Genomic DNA, 20464 nt, shown 5'->3' with positions numbered 1-20464 from the left:
TAACCTGTTCTGTGTCATATATATATATATATATATATATATATATATATATATATTTTATAACCAACTTGTTCTATCATTTTAAATATGAGCGGTAATAGGCCGACAACTCACAAAGATTTTTAAATAAACATTGTATTTAAAAGCCTCTGAGCGCTGAGATATTCTGATATTTATAATGTTTCTATGTGGAGGGCTGAATTTAAACTAAAGCCATGCAATAGGTGAAAAATGACATCGGGTGAGTCATTATATTCATCCCCTTTTCTCTCCATCATATTTTTGGTGCAACAATCATCATCAAAAACATGAAAAATAAAATAAAAACATTTCCGTGTTTTGTTTTACCTCTGCTCTGGGTTTCTGGACAAACTAAAGCCCTTTTGAGGGTTTGTCCATGTACTAATAACTGTATAGCTATACTATAGCAACATTAGCATTCATTTGACAAATGTAAACCCATAGGTAAACAGTGTGACGTTGACCGAACGAGGCTAAACCAGTGGCCATGATGTCCTCTGCTAGTGAACTTAAGAGCATTAGCCCATCTTAAAGAGCCCCGTCTCCACTAGAGCCGTCTCAGCCATTGAGCAGAGAACTGCAGCGCAGAAACCACTTCATTTCACAACCTGCCTCACTTTCACACGATGAGAAATTACACTAACCATCCAGATAAATAAGTTGCTCTTCCCTCCTAAACATCAGAAAACCTTCACAACAAGACCATAGACTTTGACCATATTTATTTGGAGAACACCTACTTGGATTTGAGTCTACCGTCTCAGACAGTATAAATACAGAAATATATACAAACAATTGAAAAACAAATATGGATTGAAATACATCTTTTATGCAGTTGGTTTACGGTAGGTGTAAGCCTTCATCTACAGCGGATAAGTCGTGCTCTGTGATTAAAACAGAAGAACTATATTCATCTTCTGAACGCAGCTTCAGCACATTAACGTAACTACAGGGTGCATACATAGTAGTAGAAGTAGTATGAACGGTATTCGCTACATAATCTCAAGGCTTTTCTGTTTACACTTAAGTTTGCTCAACAGCCATCGTCTTACTGAGATACCTCTAACAGAGTTCATATATGGTAGTAGTGTATGATACAGGATGTGTCGACTCCTCTCCTTCTTTTTTATTTTTTTGAGGGGGTGTTCTAGTATAAATGTTTGTGTTCATGTTGCTGTGGTGATCACCGGTCCAGCCAGCATATCGACGGGTAGCGCTCACTCAGCGTCTTGCGCAGCTGAGCGCTCTGTGTCTTATCCCTGGTTTCCACCACACACTCCACCTATTAAAACACACACACACACAAAGTTAGCCCTCTGACATCACACACACTACAATTATGCAACACCTTTCACCTTTTGACACGGCTGGCGAATTAACAGCGCAGTGCCAATTTGTCAGTGTACAGAGAATACTACTACCAACCAGGAGACAACGAATTTCGGAGGCAATTTAACACTTTCATTAGTTTTGTTCATTGGAAGCGAGATGGAACGAGGAAATTCTCATTATCAAGAGAAAACAGGTAGTTGGAGGAGATTCATGGATTGTGGAGTCATCCATCGTCCAGCAACGGCTTTTTTGTATTTGTCAAATAAGAATTTAAAGTGACTTTTGCTGAACAGCTGCCAAAGCTAAAATGCTAATGCTAAAGCCTTATAGTAGTACTGAGTCACAAAGTCTGCGGGTGACTTATTATAAAGTGGTACCAGTATTTCTTGCAACGTAAGCATAGGTTCTTCCCGGATCTACCGAAAACAGCATATAGATATAAATCTATATTTCCCTTGATTTGTATTCTTGGCCCTCTGAGTCACAAAATGCTGTCAGGCTAACTCAAAGCCAGAAGTTCCATGGCAGATTGAAGAGGAGGAAGACAAAAGGATGAGGAGAAGCGGAGAGATGAGTTGCCTACCTTCGCCTTGAAGAGGTCGGACTTCTCACTTTGTCTCCGATGGCAGACGTCCAACAACCTGGGAGGTAAAAGACAGAGACATGAAACGTAAAACAGGTCACCCTCAGCATGAGACGACGGGACGGGTATTGGCATTGTACCTGACATCCTCTCTGGACAGGACGTCCAGCAGCTTAGCCATGTCTCCTGGCCATTCTCCCAGCTGCACAGAGAACTTACTGACCCGGTCGTCCAGCACCAGGGCTCGGTCCACACACTGCCTCACCAGCTCCAGTTCCATGTTAGCGCTGCTCACCACTACAGCAACCCTGCACGCGCGCACGCACGCACGCACGCACGCACGCAGACGCACACGCACGCGCACAAACACAAACACACACACACACACACACACAGGAAGTATTGTTTAATCTGCAGCCAACATATTAGCTTTGCGGAAAAAGGTTTCGGTCCTCACACGTAGGATAATACTAAAACTGATACAAAGGGTTTTTACTTCTTTGGAGAGAAAAAACAACACTATGCCTCCTACACAAGAGAAAACCTTCCATAAACATAAAGTGCTTTAGTTACAAGATGTTAGAAGCAGTGAATGAATGCTGCTGTCTGTTCCTGACTTCAGTCAGAGAACAGACAGGCCTCAGTCAGGTTCAACAAGTCTGACCCACTTTTTGCCTCTTAGCTCTGGTAGTTGTCCGGCCAAGATGGCAGCCAGCCCCATGGCTCCCTCTGTGTCCACCGTGGAGCGTTCAAACTCCTGAAACCGCAGCATCGCCACCAGAGAGTCCTCCTCGCTGTGAGGCAAGGAAAGGAAAAATATTATCTATTATCTAAGATTTAGTCAAAGATAACACTCAATATCTGATTAAAATACCTGAAATTCGGAATTTCAAAAAGAACCATAATCTGAATTCTAACACATAGGTGAAAGTGTACGAGTGCCGTAGAAATGCAGTACCTGATGGAGATGACTTTATCTACCAGTTCCTTTGCCAAATGGAAGGTGTTGACACCCAGCGAACGCTCCATAAGATCTGAGAAGACACAGAAGATCAACAGTGACATGTGAAGATCATGATAAAGTTCATTCAACATTCATAAGACAGTTCTGTACCACACATCTGGAACCTGAACCAACTAACCCACGTTTGAACTGTGCTTACCTCCATAGAGTTTCTTATTGGGGTTGCTGTGCATGTCTTTGATTGGACCGTCGGTTTTGAGAGATTGTAGCAGCAGAGGGAAACCTTCTGGTTCAATTCCCTGTAGGAGAAAGCCCATGTCGTGTCATCATATTACGACATGCCCTTAAATATTACCACATACCCTTAAACAAGGGTCTGCTACCCTCAAACAAGGGTCTGCGACCACGCTCAGGTTGTGCAACACAATGGTGCTTCGAGCTAAATGCTAACGTAAGCATGCTAACAATTTATATGCTAAAACACCAATTTTTAGCAGGCATGTTTAGTGATGTGTCCTTTCGTGTCGAGGCTTCGATGCGCGTGTCGAGTAATCCAGGTAGATTTTGGTGAAGCGCGTATCGAGGCTTGTGTCGATGACGTATGTGGTGACGTTCGAAGCCTCGCGAGCCGGCCGTACCACGTGACTGATTCAGAAAATGGTTCGTGGGTTTGCCGTGCGATTTGAAATATAAGGGGCAGCGAAACTTAATGGATTTCCCCCTTCCTCTCTGTACCCAGCTTCATGTGTGCCTGTGAAAGGGTATTTTATAAAGCAGGCGAAATAGTCTCAAAAAGCCCAGCACTGTGGAAAAGTTCTTATTTTTACTTAAAAAATTGGACACATCAACATGGACTAGCGGAGCTGAGGCTTGAAACACCGATCCTCTGACTGAAAGTCGGATATTCTAACCACTGACCCACAGTCACATCACAACCCTCTCCCAATTTGTTTCGAGTTTTGATTTTGACCCCGCCATTATATCATAAAGATAGACACAATATGAATAAGTTAATAATTGATGTATTGGCATCATAAACATAATTTATTCAATTTAAAGCTTCACACAACCAAAGCCATGGTGTCGTTATGATCACTCTGCTTGTTTTACATGTATTGTCCACTTGGTGGCGCAGTAGAGCAAATGAAGCTCCGTGAAGCTTCGGCACATGAGCGAACCAATTGGATGGAAAGCTTCAATGCTTCAGGAAGCTTCATCTCGCCATCACTAGGTATGTTTACCGTGGTCGCCATTTTAGCGTAATGTGTTAGCATGCTAATATTTGCTAATAAGGATCAAACATAAAGTACAGCTAGCTTTACCCAAAGTAACAAAGGATTGGTAAAATACATTTTGACCTTATTGTGGCACTACATAAAAAGTTAAGGACCACCAAATCAACCTGAGGGTGGACGTGAATATCTCAAACTAATTTCATAACAATCCATCAAGCAGTTGTTGAGATATTTGAACTGAATTGAAATTGACAACTATAAAGGCCTCAAGTGTGATTCAAAATATTATGTTCAAATCTAATAATTCATTACTCTCTCTCAATTGCATTTCCCTTTTTGTGGTGGAAGCGGGCATGAAACGCAAGACATTTTCTCTTGAATTCCCCTGGAAAAGAATTGTTGCACAGACTGACTGCCTTTCACACAAAAATGATGCATGCAACATTAATTAAATGTGAAACATTTGTATGATTACTATGATGAAAACACAACCGTCTAGGGAAGATTGACAGCCTTAATTGGTCTCTATGTTGCATTTAATAATGTTCACTACCGGGATAAACCCAGGATGAACTCCCACACAGGGATATTTATTCATGATTGAGAATAGAAGGACAGGGCCGTTTAGTTCCTCCAGTGTAAACAGAGCTAAAGCTGTCAGAGTTGCAGCTGTGAGCACATAGAGTAGGGGTCAGCAACATTTCCCCTTTCCTATCCAAAGAGCAATTTTGACCTTTTTTCCACCTAAAATAATCACATCTTACAAATGTTTATATATATAGTAATATTATATATACAGAAACTATAGCTTGTTGTATTTCTGAAATTATAGAATAATAAAGACAATTCTTGACATTGTATTGACATTTTACTTTATATGTTCAAACTCTTATGAAAAGGAGAAAGAAAATACAGTCATTTGTCGGCCTACATTGAGGTTAATTAAAACTACACCTATGCGGGAGATGAGTCCTATCTATATTTGTGGCTAATGTGGTAGAGTGTTCGTCCTGTAACAACAAGTTAGCAGGTTTGATCCCTGTCCTCCCCACGAGAGGTTCCCATTTTAAAACGCATATCTTTTGCTACGTTTACACTGAGCGTCCACACTACGCTGGACTTTCAGAGCACCGCAAACAGAGAAGGACGGATCCGTTTTTTCTAACGGACGCCTCACTATCTCATGAGCAGTCACAGAACTAGCAACAGTAGTTGAGTTTGGAGACTTGATCCACTTCCTGAAAGTATATCTACTTCGCTCATGCTGCAGCAGTTGAGAAATCGCACTTCTTCCCTCTTCTGCAGCTTGATAGTTTTCAGCAAATACTCTGTGCTTGTTCTGGAAGAGTCTTTCAACATTTCACGTTTTGTTCTCGCCACATATTAAGCATACAGGTCAACCAGCATCGTTGGTGTTTTATTATGCCATATTTATCGTCCACACCGTGAAGGCTGGTTCGTGAAAATATTGTCTGACCCGAAACCGGTCCGTGGCGCAAAAAAGGTTGGGGACCGCTGGTTTATGGGATATGTGACCTGTGAGATAGAGGCAGCTCGTCTTATACATTGCAGGTATTGTAGTTCAGAAGACAGCGATGTAAAGATGTTTCTAAACTCTAAAGTGTAACTTCTGAGCGTCCACTTACTATGACAAGAATTTGCGAGTTGAGGTGCTTGATGGCTGCAGCTGTACCAACCAGTAGACCGTACTGTCCAGCAGAGGGAACAACCACTGCATCCAGTTTGGACACTTGCTCATATATCTCCATGCCCACAGTGCCCAGACCTGCCAGGTACACTGCACTTTCATCTCTGGACAATAGAAAACAGAGATTAGAAAGAAAAAGGAACGCGACTTGAATTCATCACCTAATTCCATTACGATATGCAAAACGTGACCATGGTGTCACCATAGTAAACAATCCCCCCTAAATGTTCAGTGTGTGTGCTGTGGCTGTATTTGCATGAAATTGTTCTCATGAGGACACGCCATTAACAAAAAGGTACAATGTAACCCATTTAGGGGGACGTCTGTCCCCCTAAATAGGAATACACTCATTTAGTGTATAATCACCTGAAAATATGACTCTTTATTGTCTTAGTTACCTCAGAATGTTTATAGCTATATATGGAGCCGGCCCTCTTAAAGGACGCCATGTTTCTACAATAGCCATGAACGGACGAACAAACACTTGCTCTAGGAGGCACATTTTAATACCAAGTACGCCAAGTTTGGACTTGTGTACTTTTGAGTTTGGACTTGGAAGTACAGACTCTCAGGGATGGGAGGACGCAGTACTGTCTTTCTGCAATTGGGATAGCAGCTTACTTGATGATGTCACCACTCAGCTGTTGTTGCCAATGAGTGCCAAATTATTTTAATTGTATGCATACACACACGTATGTGTACATACATGTAACGTTACCTGGGAACAAATAATAAACTCTGAGACCAAAGATTGCTTGTTAGATCTTCCAAACAGAATTATAGATCATGTTTAACCACTTCAGAGACATCATAGCCAGCGGATAATTTCAAAAAGCCCTTTTGGTCTCGGAAATCCGGAGGCCACGAGAGACCAAAAGGGTCATTTGCAATGTTCCAGCACTGAGCAAGTTTTTTTTTTTCTGAGCGCACATTTCAGCACTGTGAGCAATTCGCAACCACGCGACCTGCCGAAAATGACCATAAGCCTGCGTTAGCCATAAGGGATTCAGAGAGATGACAGCAAATGCATCACTATGTATACAAGGTTGATATTTATTCAATATCCTTTATAATGGCTGGACTTTGGGAACATTTTAATGATGGTGTTTTACCAGTCAGTTTAGTTGAACTTAAAGGATCTTTGTTGAACTTCAATAAAGGGGAGGTTATGACTGGTTCACTGGCTATGACTGATAATGATATATATAAAAAAATAAAAGTATTAAAGGTGTTTAGTCATTTCTCAGCAGGTACAACATTTAAGTGGAACTTCATTGAAAGAAAAATGCTAATGCAGTGCTTAACAATAATTATAGGCTTATTAAATTGACATTGTGTAATTTTTCCTAAAGGTAGCCTATATAAACAATTTAATAACTTCATATTCTTCATATTTAAATGTGTCTGAAAGTTTCATCCTACTTGTGTTAGTTTGGACTATTTCATCTAGCCACTCATGTTTGAACGTTAGGCAGACCTTTTTCTGGGGCACCTGCTCTGCCTTTCTTTTCGCCATGGTAGCCTTTAACTGCTGGAGCAGGGCCCGCCAAGAGGAGCCTAAACAGCGCCGGCCCTAGCTCATGTGGCGCTCTGGGCGAGCTTCACTCCTGGCGCCCGGAGGAGGAAAGCGGGGGTGGGGGGTGCTAACGGAGCAGAGCGCTAGCAGAGGTACAGAGAGCGCATGTCGAGAAACGGGGCGCTGATTGGCCAAGAAGACTCGACACGTCACATCAAAGATCTTATTATTGCGGAGATGGCTCACCCCTATCTCAGAAACACTGGCGCAAAAAAGATTTAAAAAAAAATCGTTTGTGCGGTCTGAAAAATGTGCGCGGTCTGAAAAATCTATTGCGCGGCCACTTCGACTGGCCTGCGCGGCCGCGCACGCACGCAGCTTAGAGGGAACACTGGTCATTTGGCACAATTCTGTGGGGCCTCCAAAGACCAAAAGGGTCGTTCAGGGGACAGGTCTGAGCGAGTCCAGATCAACATTTTAAACTGCAGAATCTCCTCCACCATTTGTCGTACAGCGTCGAAATGAAAATATTTAGGACGATTGGACCATATAGTCGACCATACTAATGTACTCGGAATGGCCTTTTCATGGAACTCAAACCCTTATAATAAACTAGAAACATAAAGACCAAAAATTCAGACATCAGCTCACTGTTTATCTCCCTGGGCTCTCCTCTGCAGATTCCCTCGCTTTGTGACACGTTTGTGACGCCACTTTCATGATATGATTTATTTTTAGCAACACAATGCCTCCTGGTGTAAAATACAGTGAAATGTCCAACAACGTCATCCTCCATTTGCAGCTTGTACTTTCTCCCTGAATTTCGTTACAACGTCTGTTTTTCTCCCGATCATTGATGGTGTACCGTTTGTAGCCTCACTGACAGCACAGGTCCAGTCTACACAGCGCTTCAACGAGAGCGCTAAAAATGTAATTGGCTGTAGTGGTGTCTGTCATCAACTCAAGGAATACAACGAATGAATACGGCTAGTTGAGCAATATCTCTAGTAATGTCTGTGCTCCAATCAATTCTAGAATTCCATTTTAAAATTCTAGAATGGAATTATAAAATTCTAGAATTCCATTTTAGAATTCTAGAAAGGAATTCTCGAATGGAATTTTAGAATGTGATTCTAAAATGGAATTTTTGGAATGGAATTTCAGAATTCTCGAATGGAATTCCAGAATTCTCGAATGGAATTCCAGAATTCTCGAATGGAATTCCAGAATTCTCGAATGGAATTCCAGAATTCTTGAATGGAATTCCAGAATTCTCGAATGGTATTCCAGATTGGAAATTTAGAATTCTGAGTGACTCAATGGTTAAGCATGCCCGTCTTACAATCAGAGGATTGGTGGTTCGAGCCCTGGCTTGGTCTTTTTTTTCTGCAATTTTAACGATTATCCCGCGGGCCGGACTTGACCCCCTGGCGGGGCATGTTTGACACCCCTGCTCTAGAAAGCTATCTTCTGTTAGCAAGGTTTAAAAAAATTAAAAAAACATGCCAGAGCTTAGCCTTCTTTACCATGTTGTACCCACTCCCAAATGGGGCCCAACCATGTTGGCTAGGCCTGTGTAGCCCTTAGCATGTCTGTGTTGGAGTGGTTTAAAAAAAGAAAAAAGGTACATAACTTCTCAAGAGGTCCAAACTGCTCGAAACTTGATGGGAATTTTGCATGTAATGAGATTATATAAGCGCAAGTCTGTAGACCCTCGATAAAGCCAACTTCCAACTCCAAATTAACTCCAAATTGTTCCCAAAATCCTTTCCTGTACCCAGACACACCCACTCTGCACTTGCCCCACCCATTTACATGTAAAAAAAGAAAGAAAGTTAAACCTTATCAATTTCCCCTCTAACGACATAACAGTTCCCACCTGGCCCACGATCCATTTTGTGGATCGTGGGCCAGGTGGTGGTGTTTTTTCTCACTCTGATAAGTCAAAATGTCTGCCAGACGTACTGTGACCTCTGTATGATGTGTTAAAGTGAGCGTGAGCGGGACTGACTCTTCCAGGTAGAGGTATCCGTTCTCCGTGGCAAGATGGCGGGCGTGGTTCTGCGAGTCGTGGCTGGTGCTGCCGTAGGAGATGACCATAGCACCGTAGTCTCTGTAGATCCTGAGGCGAGGCGAGGAGCAGCATGACGGCATGATGACGAATACCGGGATCTTCAGCTCCACGCCGTGGTGGGCCGCGGCCATGGAGAAATTACAGTCACTGGCCACGATCACACCCTTCCTCTGCTGCGCCTGGATGGGTCGAAAAACACAGGCTTGACATACAGTTAAATGTACAGTAGAATTTGTTTTAGACATTTATTTACATGTATCTACCATTTTATTTATATATTTCACTGCTTTTGTGAACCTAAGACTTTTGGTAAACCAATTTCAAGCATCAAAACGTTTCGTCCACATGAGTAAGGTTATGTTTTTTCACAAGAGGTATGAAGAATTTTTTGAAATCGAGATTAAATTTTTCAGCTTTAGGGCCATATTATCTCTTTACACTTGTGCCTTATGACTAGGGATGGGTATCGTTTGGGTTTTTTCCGATACCGGTGCTAAACCGATACTTTTAAAACGATACCGGTGCCTAAACCGATACTTTTTTATTGCCAAGGCAATTTTTTTTTTTCAAATTGAACAATATTATGAACTGTTTAAAGTATGCTATAGATAGAAATAAATAAGTACATACAAAACATTTGACTTCAAACTGCAGCTTCAAACCTTTTAACTTCAAACTATAAAAATATATATTTAAAAAAATTTGGGGTTATACAAAATAAACTGAATTGAAATTGAATGGATCAACACTGTGTGGCAGAAATTGGCTAAGGAAACTGAGGTTAAACTGGGAGCAGATAAAGGATCTGTATAAACCTAAGTGTGTCGCTTAGTGAAGTGCTGGAGAAATATTCAGAGGTGTTCAGAGAGGAGTTGGGGACTCTGAAAGTTAAACCTGATGCACCTCCTAAATTCTGTAAACACAGATCCCTTCCATTTGCTATGAAAGATAGAGTAGATGAAGAGCTCAGGATGCTAATATAATATATCCAGTTAAGCATATCAAATGGGCAGCACCCATAGTGCCAGTGGAGAAAAAAGACTTATAAAGTGTCAGCAAATCAGGCAGTTGAAACAGAAACCTACCCCTTGCCACGTTTAGAGGAGTTGTTAGCAACCCTTAGTGGAGGTAAGATATTCTCCAAGATAGACTTAGCTACCAGCGGGTGTTACTGGATGATGACTCCAAGAAATACACTACCATCAACACCCACAGAGGGTTTTACAACCGACTTCCTTTCGGAATCACCTCTGCACCATCTATTTTATTTTATTTTTACAGCGGATTATGGATCTAATCTAATGAAAGGTTTACCAGTGGTAGTTTTTCTTGATGACCTGCTCGTTATGGGATACACAGAGAAGGAACATCTCCACCACCTTCAGCAGGTCCTACAACGGCTTCAAGAAAATGGACTACGAGTGAGTTTTGGCAAAGCTTGAATAGAGTACCTGGGCCATGTGCTGAATGAGCAGGGCACACACCCTTCGAAGGACAAAGTGAGAGCTATTCAAGCTATACCCTCCAAGATGAGAAGAGCTGTGTTAAAAGAGTCACTCTGGACACCAAGGCATAGTGAAAACAAAGGCCTTAGCTTTAGGGTTGGGTACCGAAAACCGGTGCCACTATGGCAAAAAGCATTCATTTCCAACCCTTTATTCAAAAACAGAAGTGACAGTGCAAATTCACAGTGCAAAACATCTTCAGAAAGCACAAACAGGTTGCTCCTTGAACATTCCTGAGCTGTTAATAAAAAATTAAAAAATCATTCAAATGTGAGCCCTTTTTACTGTAATTGATCTCCTTGGGGAAGAGGCTGCATTTAGCATGCCCTGCTTTATCAATATGTATGAAATACTGGGACAGTGGGAAGCTGTACTGCTCCTCTCACGTCTGTTTTCACCTCCACTTCATCTCAGCCCTGCATCAAGCTGCGCTACATATAGAGCGTCCTCTTCCTTAAACTATTTAATTCTGAGTCTCTTATGACCACGACATCACGTTGTTGGCTAAGCCCAACTACGTGATTTGATTCATTGTACTTTAAGTAAAAAAAAAACCTGCAGCCAGATCCGCCGGTGTGCCGGTTTAACGTTAACGAGTGACTACATGAACTGAACCATACCGGGGGGTTACGGCAGGTTTCATCACGTTACGTTTTTTTACAAGCAAGACTGAACTGTAACGGAACATAAAGTAACTTTAACGATAATACAGATCCCAAACACGTTAGCTAACGTGATAGCAAGCCGACTAGCTTCCATTAAAAACAATTTGGAGGGAAATGAAGCCGCTGTAGACATCTTAACGCTGATTGGCCAAGACTCGACACGTCACATCAAAGATCTTTTATTTTGCTAAGACCACAACCTCAGCTTTTCTCCTCGTCTCAATCTAATCTCAGACACGCTGCCAGGCCAGTTGCTCTGCTCTCTTTTTTTTCTCCGCGACTTATTGAATGCCGTAAATAAGAATCGACAATGAAATTCGTTGCCGACTCCTTTGAAAATCGATTTTTATCGATTTTATCGATTCGTTGTTGCAGCCCTAATTTATAGTTTGAAGTTAAAAAGTTTGAAGCTGCAGTTTGAAGTCAAATGTTTTGTATTTATTTATTTATGTTATACTTTAAACGGTTAATATATTGTTCAATTTGAAGAAAAAACATTGCCTTGGCAATAAAAAAGTATCAGTTCAGGCACCGGTATTGTTTTAAAAGTAGCGTTTTAGCACCGGTATCGGAAGAAAAAAAAAACGATACCCATCCCTACTTAGCTTGCAAATATGTATGGTGGCCGAACCTTGACTTGTTAGTGGAACAGATTTGCAAAGAATGTTAGAGGTTGGGGGAGGTGATCGTGGGAGTGTACTTCCCCCTGCAGCCCATCAGCTAATCAGAGGGAGCATATCTCAGAACTGGGAAGCAGCAGGAGGAAGACAGACTGGACAGGAGGCTACGAGGATCTCCTGAACCTCTGGAGAGGAGCCGCATCGGCCGGGAGGTAATCCAGTGCACTCACCTCTCACCTCTGCTCTTCCCACACAGGATAAAGGAACCCTTCTCACACCAGGCGTGAAACCAAAGGCCAAAAGACCCAGACCGGGAGGAATCTTTTGTTGAATTTGACCCCATCCCCCCTTACCCTAATCCTATTTATTAACCCCATAAGCCCTAGGTCATTTTTTTAATAAACTGACTTAATTGCATACCTAAACTAAAAAGGGTGTATCTCTGCAACCACAAGGTCTATTTTAATAATTTGTGTTATAATAAACAGTACACTTGTGAGACATTGTTCAGATGTGTTAATACCACTATATATGCTACTGTTTAAAAGTAAATGAAGATATATATATATATATATATATATATATATATATATATATATATATATACATACATACATACATTTACACATAAAAAAGGTCTACAAAGCAGTGCGTAATAGGAGCTAGAGAAACAGTTGTTTTCCGTCCGTTTGTCTGGTGAGTAATGAAGACGTTCTCATCCCTGACCACTTATGACTACGCACGGAGTTATCTCTGTAATTAGTTGGCCGATTTCAGAAAATGAACTATCCCTGGAATCGTCACAGCCTATAGAATCGATCTGTAGACTCAAAAAGACGATTGACAGCACTGTGAGCCAATAGGCTACAGATAGGCGTCGTCATTGGTGAAGCATATGATCCGATACGCTGTTCACGTTCTGCCCATATACCTGGTCAGAACGGCCCCTCCCAAAGTTTGCGATGATTTGAAAGAGACACAGGATATCAGTTGAAAATAAAACAGTGTGGATTTACCGGGAAAAAAATTGTTTTCTACGTTTTATCATCAAAGGTAAGACGGATTGGCTGACCGTAAAGCGCTAAAGCTATTTATGTTGCTGGTGTTCCTTTGCTCATAAGTTGCTGATACTTTGGGTTACAGGGATTTGCTTGATACGTGTGGAATCTGTGTGGAAGCGGCTTGCTTTTTGCCGTCTCACTTTGTTTGGTAGCTGCTAGATATGGATCGCCTGGCCCAGAAACCTGCCGTGAGAGTATATTTATGGCGATTTTCGTCTATACTATATTTGTGATCTTTTATTTATTGTTTGAGTTGTGTTTGGCGCATGTACATGGCAATGAAATATTCTTGTAGCCCTGATTTTTTTCTGGTTTTTTTTTTTAGGTCTTATATTTCTGTGTTATTTAGATTATTATCTTATCTATTATCTAAAGTCCCCCGGGCTGATGGGGTTAAAGGACACTTTTTGTTAAAGTACTACTGTCTCTGAGTCTCCTGTTTTATTGCTGAATCTTGCCTCCAAGTCCCCCGGGTTGCCCAGTATCTATATATACTTTATAAGGTCATTTTAGCCCATGAGCTAAGGTCTCTCTTGCTCTGCTCACCTGTGAGAGGGAGGTGAGCAGGTACAGGACTCCTCTCTCCTTCACAGAGCCTGTGTAGTGCAGGTGCTCCTTCTTCAGGTAGATCTCCATCCCGTACTGTTTGGACAGTCTGGAGTACTGCGCACATGCACAAAAGGAGAAACAGTATTTTAAGAGCTGCTCTGTGTTTAATGGTATGAGTGAACTTCATTGTACAATGGGTCAAAAACAACTATGTTAATTTAGCAAACTGAGATTATTCACCAAATGGTTTAAAAAAAAAAAATCTAATGAATTAATGTTTGTCATCTTACGACAATGTCTATAGATGTTCTTATGGACTAAATCATTCTATATTTCCCATAATGCTACGTTCACACCAAAAGCGTTGTGAATATTCGCACCGCGTTTACTCGCTCGACAATAATGCTGTGTTCACAACAAACGCGTTGCGAATGTTACTTGCGCCTGAAAGGGGGCGTGGCTTATCTTCGTAAAAACAGTTACCATTTCCGCCATCCACCATGGAAATAACCACAAGTTCTGCTTTATAGTTATTGTGTAAATTCCACATACGTCGGAACATCAAACTTCATCGTGTCTGGGTTCATAATATTATCCATAGTCCCACAACGGCGTCTGAATGACGGCCGCTGCCAGCGCTATTTCAGGCGGACCAGCAGCAGTTTGATTCAGCAACGGCAAGATAGCGGTGATGATGAGCGGAGCTTCTCAACGGCCATCATCTCAGCGTCACGCAAATTTCAACTCGCGCAAATTTGCGCCACCCGGCGGAAAATGTGCTTTTTCGCAATCCATCGCGTATGCAAATCGAATCGTGGGACCTCTGGTGATTCCCACGCCTACTGTGCATTGACTTTGCATGTAACCTACTCGCGTGTCAAATTCGCAACGCGTTTGGTGTGAACGCAGCATAAGAATGATGTCTGTACTTTATCTTATGTATTTAATTGTTCAACGATGAAACAAAGATGGTCCAATTTGTCCATTCCTTATAGCCCTTAGATTGTTTCTATAAAATGGGTTTCTGAGAAAGCAGGTAAGGTCACGCCATGTTATCGTACCGTGCAGGGCGTCTTCTGTATCCCTGTCTGGATCCTGAAGGCCGCGGCACTGATGTCCTCGAAGCGGAGATACTCAACAAGAGGCCTGGGGACGACCCGGAACTCGCTGATGCGTCTGGTTTTGGGGGGCTCCATGAGCATGATCTCGGGACCCTCCACCACCACCTTGGTGCCAAGGACCCTCACATCCCCGTTGAGAAGCTCCTCCTCACCAAAGTCCTTCAGCCGCTCTGGTTCAATGAGGGTGGATCTGCGGCATACGGTGCCGTTGCTGACAGGGCTGCATTTGGAAGGCCCGCCGGGCTGACTGGGGCCCAGACGCAGCTCATCTCTGGGAGAGAAAACAACAGACAGACGTTAGGGGAACTGGCCTGTACTTCTGCAAAAAAAAATCTGACTAAAGTGTGGCTCACTTTTTGCCCGAGAAGCTGAAATTCTAGATTTTGCACAATTTATTTTGTCAGAAATCAATCCCAGATTACAAACAATTCAATTTTGCAAACTATCAAGTGTTGGGCGGTATGGCTAAAAATTGTATTTTGAGTAAACACATTCATTAATTGACGCCGAAAAGGACTGCCAGCCAACTGAACAGCTGTTCACCGCTCGTTGTTCACCGCTCGCTCGCTGGCCAACTCGCTCGCAACGGCCAGCGAGCGGTGAACAGCTGTTTGTGTGGCGTGTCTTCAGTTCTATCTCTTCCGTTTTTTTTCACCTACTGTACATTCCCCTGGGTCCTAAGTCCCTCAATGTTCAGCTTCGTATCTATGTACCAACATACATTTATAACAAATACCACACAGTAATCAGCGTTGCATGTGTCTAACCAAGTTGTATTGGTGATCTATGGTCTCTCGTTGTTGCTCCTGCATTGCTCTTTTCCATTTTTTTATGTAGCGACGGAGTTTCTTCTTGTTGTGATAGTAGGCAAGCTGTACCCAGCATGCAGTTCGGCGGTGTAATTTTATAAATGAACAATATATTTTGCTGCCTGCCGAAGAGCGACAACAGTTGTTACGGCTATGCTATGACGGTATATGAAAAATTCATACCGTATGGAAATTTGAAACCGGTAAACCGGTTGAACCAGTAGCCCAGCCCAGTATTAACTATATGTATTTGTTTTATACAGAGCAAATACTTAACATAGCCCATAGCTGCCAACCAAAGTATGCCATAGTAGTCTAGATTTTTCATTTTGTTCCTCCATTTCAGAAGCCATCCAAATACAGTTGAAAGCATAAGACATAAATTGTCTTCCAGGGTGGTGCATTCATGTGTTTTAGGGAAATTCCAACTCCCTGACCTGAGAGCAAGCTACTGAACACCATCTTAAATCTGCAAAAAATGCCCAGCAGAGGCTGTACTTCCTGCGCCAGCTCAAAGTACAACCTGCCTCAGGAGCTGCTGATCCTGTTCTACTCCGCCATCATCCAGTCCGTCCTCTGCTCTTCCATCCCTGTGTGGTTTGGATCGGCAAAGTGCTATCAGTAAGTGCCATTTAAGTGCTACTACGATGTTAAGTATCCGCTCTGTATAAAACAAATACATAGACTTGATTCAGTAGAAAGAACCCATCTTTCCGATCAAAGTGTTCTTATATAGAGGAAAAACGCTTTTTGACAATGACATCTCGTGTCATCAGTGTGCCATGTTAGAGCTGTTAACTTGCCTACACACATACATAGACTCACCTAATTCAGATTAGACACTGAAACCGTGATTAAGTTATCACTGTTAGAGCTCCCAGTCTTATTAACATTTGGGTTGGGACTGACCTGAATAAATTGAAAATGAAGATACTCTACATGAGCACGCACGCGCACGCGCACACACACACACACACACACACACACACACACACACACACACACACACACACACACACACACACACACACACACACACACACACCCCCCCCCCTCTCAGTCTAAAATTAATGGATTCACCTTTCATGTCACCCCAGCTTCCACTCACTGTGACAGATTACATATAGAATTAAGGGTCAAAGGCAGGACAGTTTGATTTATAACAGCTCAGTTAAATGGCCATTGAATGTAATCAAATAGCACAAGTAATTTACTAAGAAGCTTAATTTCTTCTACTGACTCTACGTGAATTTCTCGAATGACAAAACTGGATTAATCCTCAGACTCGATTGTGGAAGTTTGTCTGACTCTGCCCTTTACACTGCATAAACAGAATGATAGGATTACACCCTTCAGAGATTATCACCCTGTCAAAGCAAATCACAAATGGTTAAGTTTGAATAAGGTTGTACAGTGTCAGTGTGCCAGTCAGTTTCAGAATTGTAACTTTTTTGTAAACTGCCAGATGAGAAGTTTGCTGCATCATAGCAGTCCAGATTAGGGTTGCAAAATTCCAGGAATATTCAAAATTGGAAACTTTCCACGGGAATTAACAGGAATAAACTGAACATTTTGGGGTAATTTAACTGTATTTACCTTGTCATAAGCAGACATGCATGCAAACATTTATAATACAACTTTTAAAAATTACATTTTTGACTTTTTTGACATTTTGTGAGTAGAACTTTATTCTTTCATCGAACAACAAAAATATGAACGTTGAATAAAAAAGGTGTATTCTCTATGATCACCACCCCCCAACCCAATTGTTTTTGTTGCGAGCTATAATTGAAATCTCTGTCTGCAATACCGCTCTTGGCTTCTATGCAACTCGGCGCTCTCACACTTGCCAAGCATAGGGCTGAAACATTCAGACAACACTGATGACAAAGACGTTCAAAAACAACAGAACGTTTTATGTTTACGTTTATGTTTCTGGCAGACAATGTTCCCAACCAGCTGCATTCAGGGTCCAGCTGAGCTAGGCGTGCATAGTCTTGTTCTCAACTACATTTAAGTTCCCCGTTATATGCTTTTGCAAAAAAACTTAGGCACTTTTTTTTTTCAAAATTCTCGAGCCAAAATTCCCGTGGAAACTTTCCGGAAATTTAACAAAAATGTTTCACCTCTTTGCAACCCTAGTCCAGATACAGCTGAGTAACTGAAGATGAATCAAATTAAAAATAATCCATTGATTAGTGTGTTCAAATATCAGGAGGCCACCAGGTGGAGCAGTTCTCCCAACAACCATGTGAATCAGCCACACTCTGCAGAGAACATCCTTATATTCCAATGATCTGCATGAACAATAAGGTGACCTTTCACCTCATCTCTGGGGTTCATTGCTGCCCTCTGCCCCACGTATCATGCCTTTTTTAGTCCGTTATGTGGACACACTGTGCTTTTAATACGGCTGGGAATAAAAAAAGTCAGAGGCTGCAGCTGTGCTTAGGGTGCTTTGTTTAAAAGCAGAGTTAAAAAAAAAACAACATCAAAGGGGGGCAAAAGAGCAACATGGCAGCCAGTATCAAGCCTCAAAATGCCTCCTCCAAAAGGATGGAGAGCTGAGAGGGTCAAAAATAGGCTCTTTTAATTCAAATTCATAACAAAAAAAATTAAAGGTGGGGACAAAGCAAAAAGTGAAGGAGACATTTCAGCCCACTCAGCGTCTTTATGTCCCTTTAATGACTCAATGCCCTAAGTGGCTGTTTACCGCTACGTTTTCCGACTGGAACGATGTTCACGAGAGGAGAAAATGATTTAGCCTATATGACCCTGTATCTTGGTGTTGGACGTGCAATTCTGCATATTTCTTGTTTTAGCCTACCACAAGCAGCACCAGCAATCTGTCCAAAATCTTTCCAATGCATTAAATACTTAGAATCATGGTGTTCCTTGTTGGCTAAGACAACCCCCTGCAACACCTAGATGTGACGTTATTCATATATTGGTACAATTATCCTAAAAGGAACTACCTCTTTGACTTCCTTCTGTCTTTATCTAAATCTATGAAAATTACCTTGGGACGAAGAGGAGAATAAGGTAGAGGACCAAGCAAAGGAGCAAGTCTACAAGGGCTTGGAAGGTTAGGAGTTGGTCTCTTCTAAAAAGGAGCAGCAGCTGAGGAGGAGGAAAGAGAAGATGGGGGAAATGGAAGACAAGGAGGCCATTTCTGCTGGGGACCTGGATGGAGCAAGAGAAGGTTTGCGGAAAACCATCTGAAGAGAAAGATTTGCAAAACCTTGATTTGGGGATCGCGGCAGTCAAACACGGATTTGAAAGACAAGTGGGCAGTTGTGTTGATTTCCTCTTGTGATTAAGGTGAGGAGAAGGTGGCAGAGAAAGAGATTGGAGATCTGAGGGTGTGTCTGTCAGGGTAGACTAAGTGAGTGAGGAGGAATGGAAGTAACTAAAGAACGAGGCACTGAGGCCGTCTCTGAACTCTAGGCAGAAGGTAAATCTGTCACTATGGGACTGAGCTGGCTAGGGGAAGGGTCTGAGGATCCAGGGGGCTACGTGTTGTAATTTCCCACCTCTGCCAGAAGGGGTCATTCTCCTCGCTGTCTTTAAGTGCAGGCCTGGGTGAGTACAAACGCTCAAGTCGCTCACTCAAGTAGCTCGAGTAGAATAACTGGGCAGCAAAGTTCATCCTGGTCGAAGCACTGTCCTCCTATAGTCCAACGAGTCTCTGTATCCGAATCCCTCTCCTCCTCCGGCTGCTGTGGTGTGTCCGAGGGATAAGAGGACACTGGCTAGAGATGCTCCCACGGTGTAACGTGCCCTGCCCCAGGTCCCTCCCTCTTTCCTTGCACCGAGGCTATTTCAGAAGGGATTACCTAAGGGACATGTGGTGGCTCTGCAGTGTCTCTACAGTGGCCTGGATCCTCCCAGGGCTCTATTCCTGGTCCCAGACCGGGATTACTACCCCACTCTATGACGTAGTGCTAATCAGACAGTCTAAGGAGATAGATACAGACTTAAGGTTTATCTCTGGAGCAGGGATATGGAGGCTCAACCAAACAGAGAAAAGGAAAATGGTGGGGAAATGGTGGTTGCTGAAAAGAAAAGAGATGCGGTGTTGTTACCGGAGTATAAGGATCAAATAATTGTGCCTGCAAAATTAGTGAAAAGGAACCATGAGTAACTTTGTTTGTGTTAGGCCTGTGTACCCCTCAGCACGCTAGGCAAGCCGTAACACATCTCCATGCATTTTATCTACAATCCAGGTGCATTGCACCTCATCTCAATACAATGAGCAATCAGATGAAGGGCTGCAACAACGAATCGATAAAATCGAAAAAAAATCGATTATCAAAAGTGTTGGCAACGAATTTCATTATTGATTCGTTGTGTCGCGCGATTATTATGCCGGCAATAAGTCGCAGAGAAAAAAAAAAAAGAGCAGAGCAACTGGCCGGCCAGCGTTTCTGAGATTGGAGTGAGACACGAAAAAAAACTGAGGTCGTGATCATCTCAAAAATAGAAGATCTTTAACAAGTCGAGTCTTGGCCAATCAGCGTCTTCATGTTCCTCAAACTTGTTTTTAATGGAAGCTACTAGTCAGCTTGCTATCACGTTAGCTAACGTGTTTGGGTTGTGTATTGTCGTTAAAGTTACTTTATGTTCCGTTACAGTTCAGTCTTGCTTGTAAAAAAACGTAACGTGATGAAACATGCCATCACCCCCCCGGTCTGGTTCAGT

General features: G+C 42.3%; 1 protein-coding gene across 1 annotated transcript; it reads right to left on the bottom strand.

Annotated features, from left to right (window-relative positions):
- Nucleotides 1–1204: 1204 nt before the first annotated feature.
- On the bottom strand, nucleotides 1205–19412 carry LOC306746812 (L-threonine ammonia-lyase; the record flags this gene model as incomplete). The annotated part of the gene is made up of 11 exons (XM_079229793.1): nucleotides 1205–1303; nucleotides 1937–1994; nucleotides 2077–2244; nucleotides 2605–2730; nucleotides 2895–2970; nucleotides 3100–3199; nucleotides 5782–5947; nucleotides 9371–9612; nucleotides 13831–13947; nucleotides 14895–15225; nucleotides 19297–19412. The coding sequence occupies 11 exons, from the start codon at nucleotides 19410–19412 to the stop codon at nucleotides 1205–1207; spliced, it is 1599 nt and encodes a 532-aa protein (XP_079085919.1).
- Between the last annotated feature and the right edge of the window lie 1052 nt (nucleotides 19413–20464).

The sequence above is a fragment of the Taurulus bubalis genome (assembly GCF_910589615.1).
Source record: "Taurulus bubalis genome assembly, chromosome: 14".
NCBI lineage: Eukaryota > Metazoa > Chordata > Actinopteri > Perciformes > Cottidae > Taurulus > Taurulus bubalis.
This window is presented reverse-complemented; position numbering and strand designations above follow the sequence as displayed.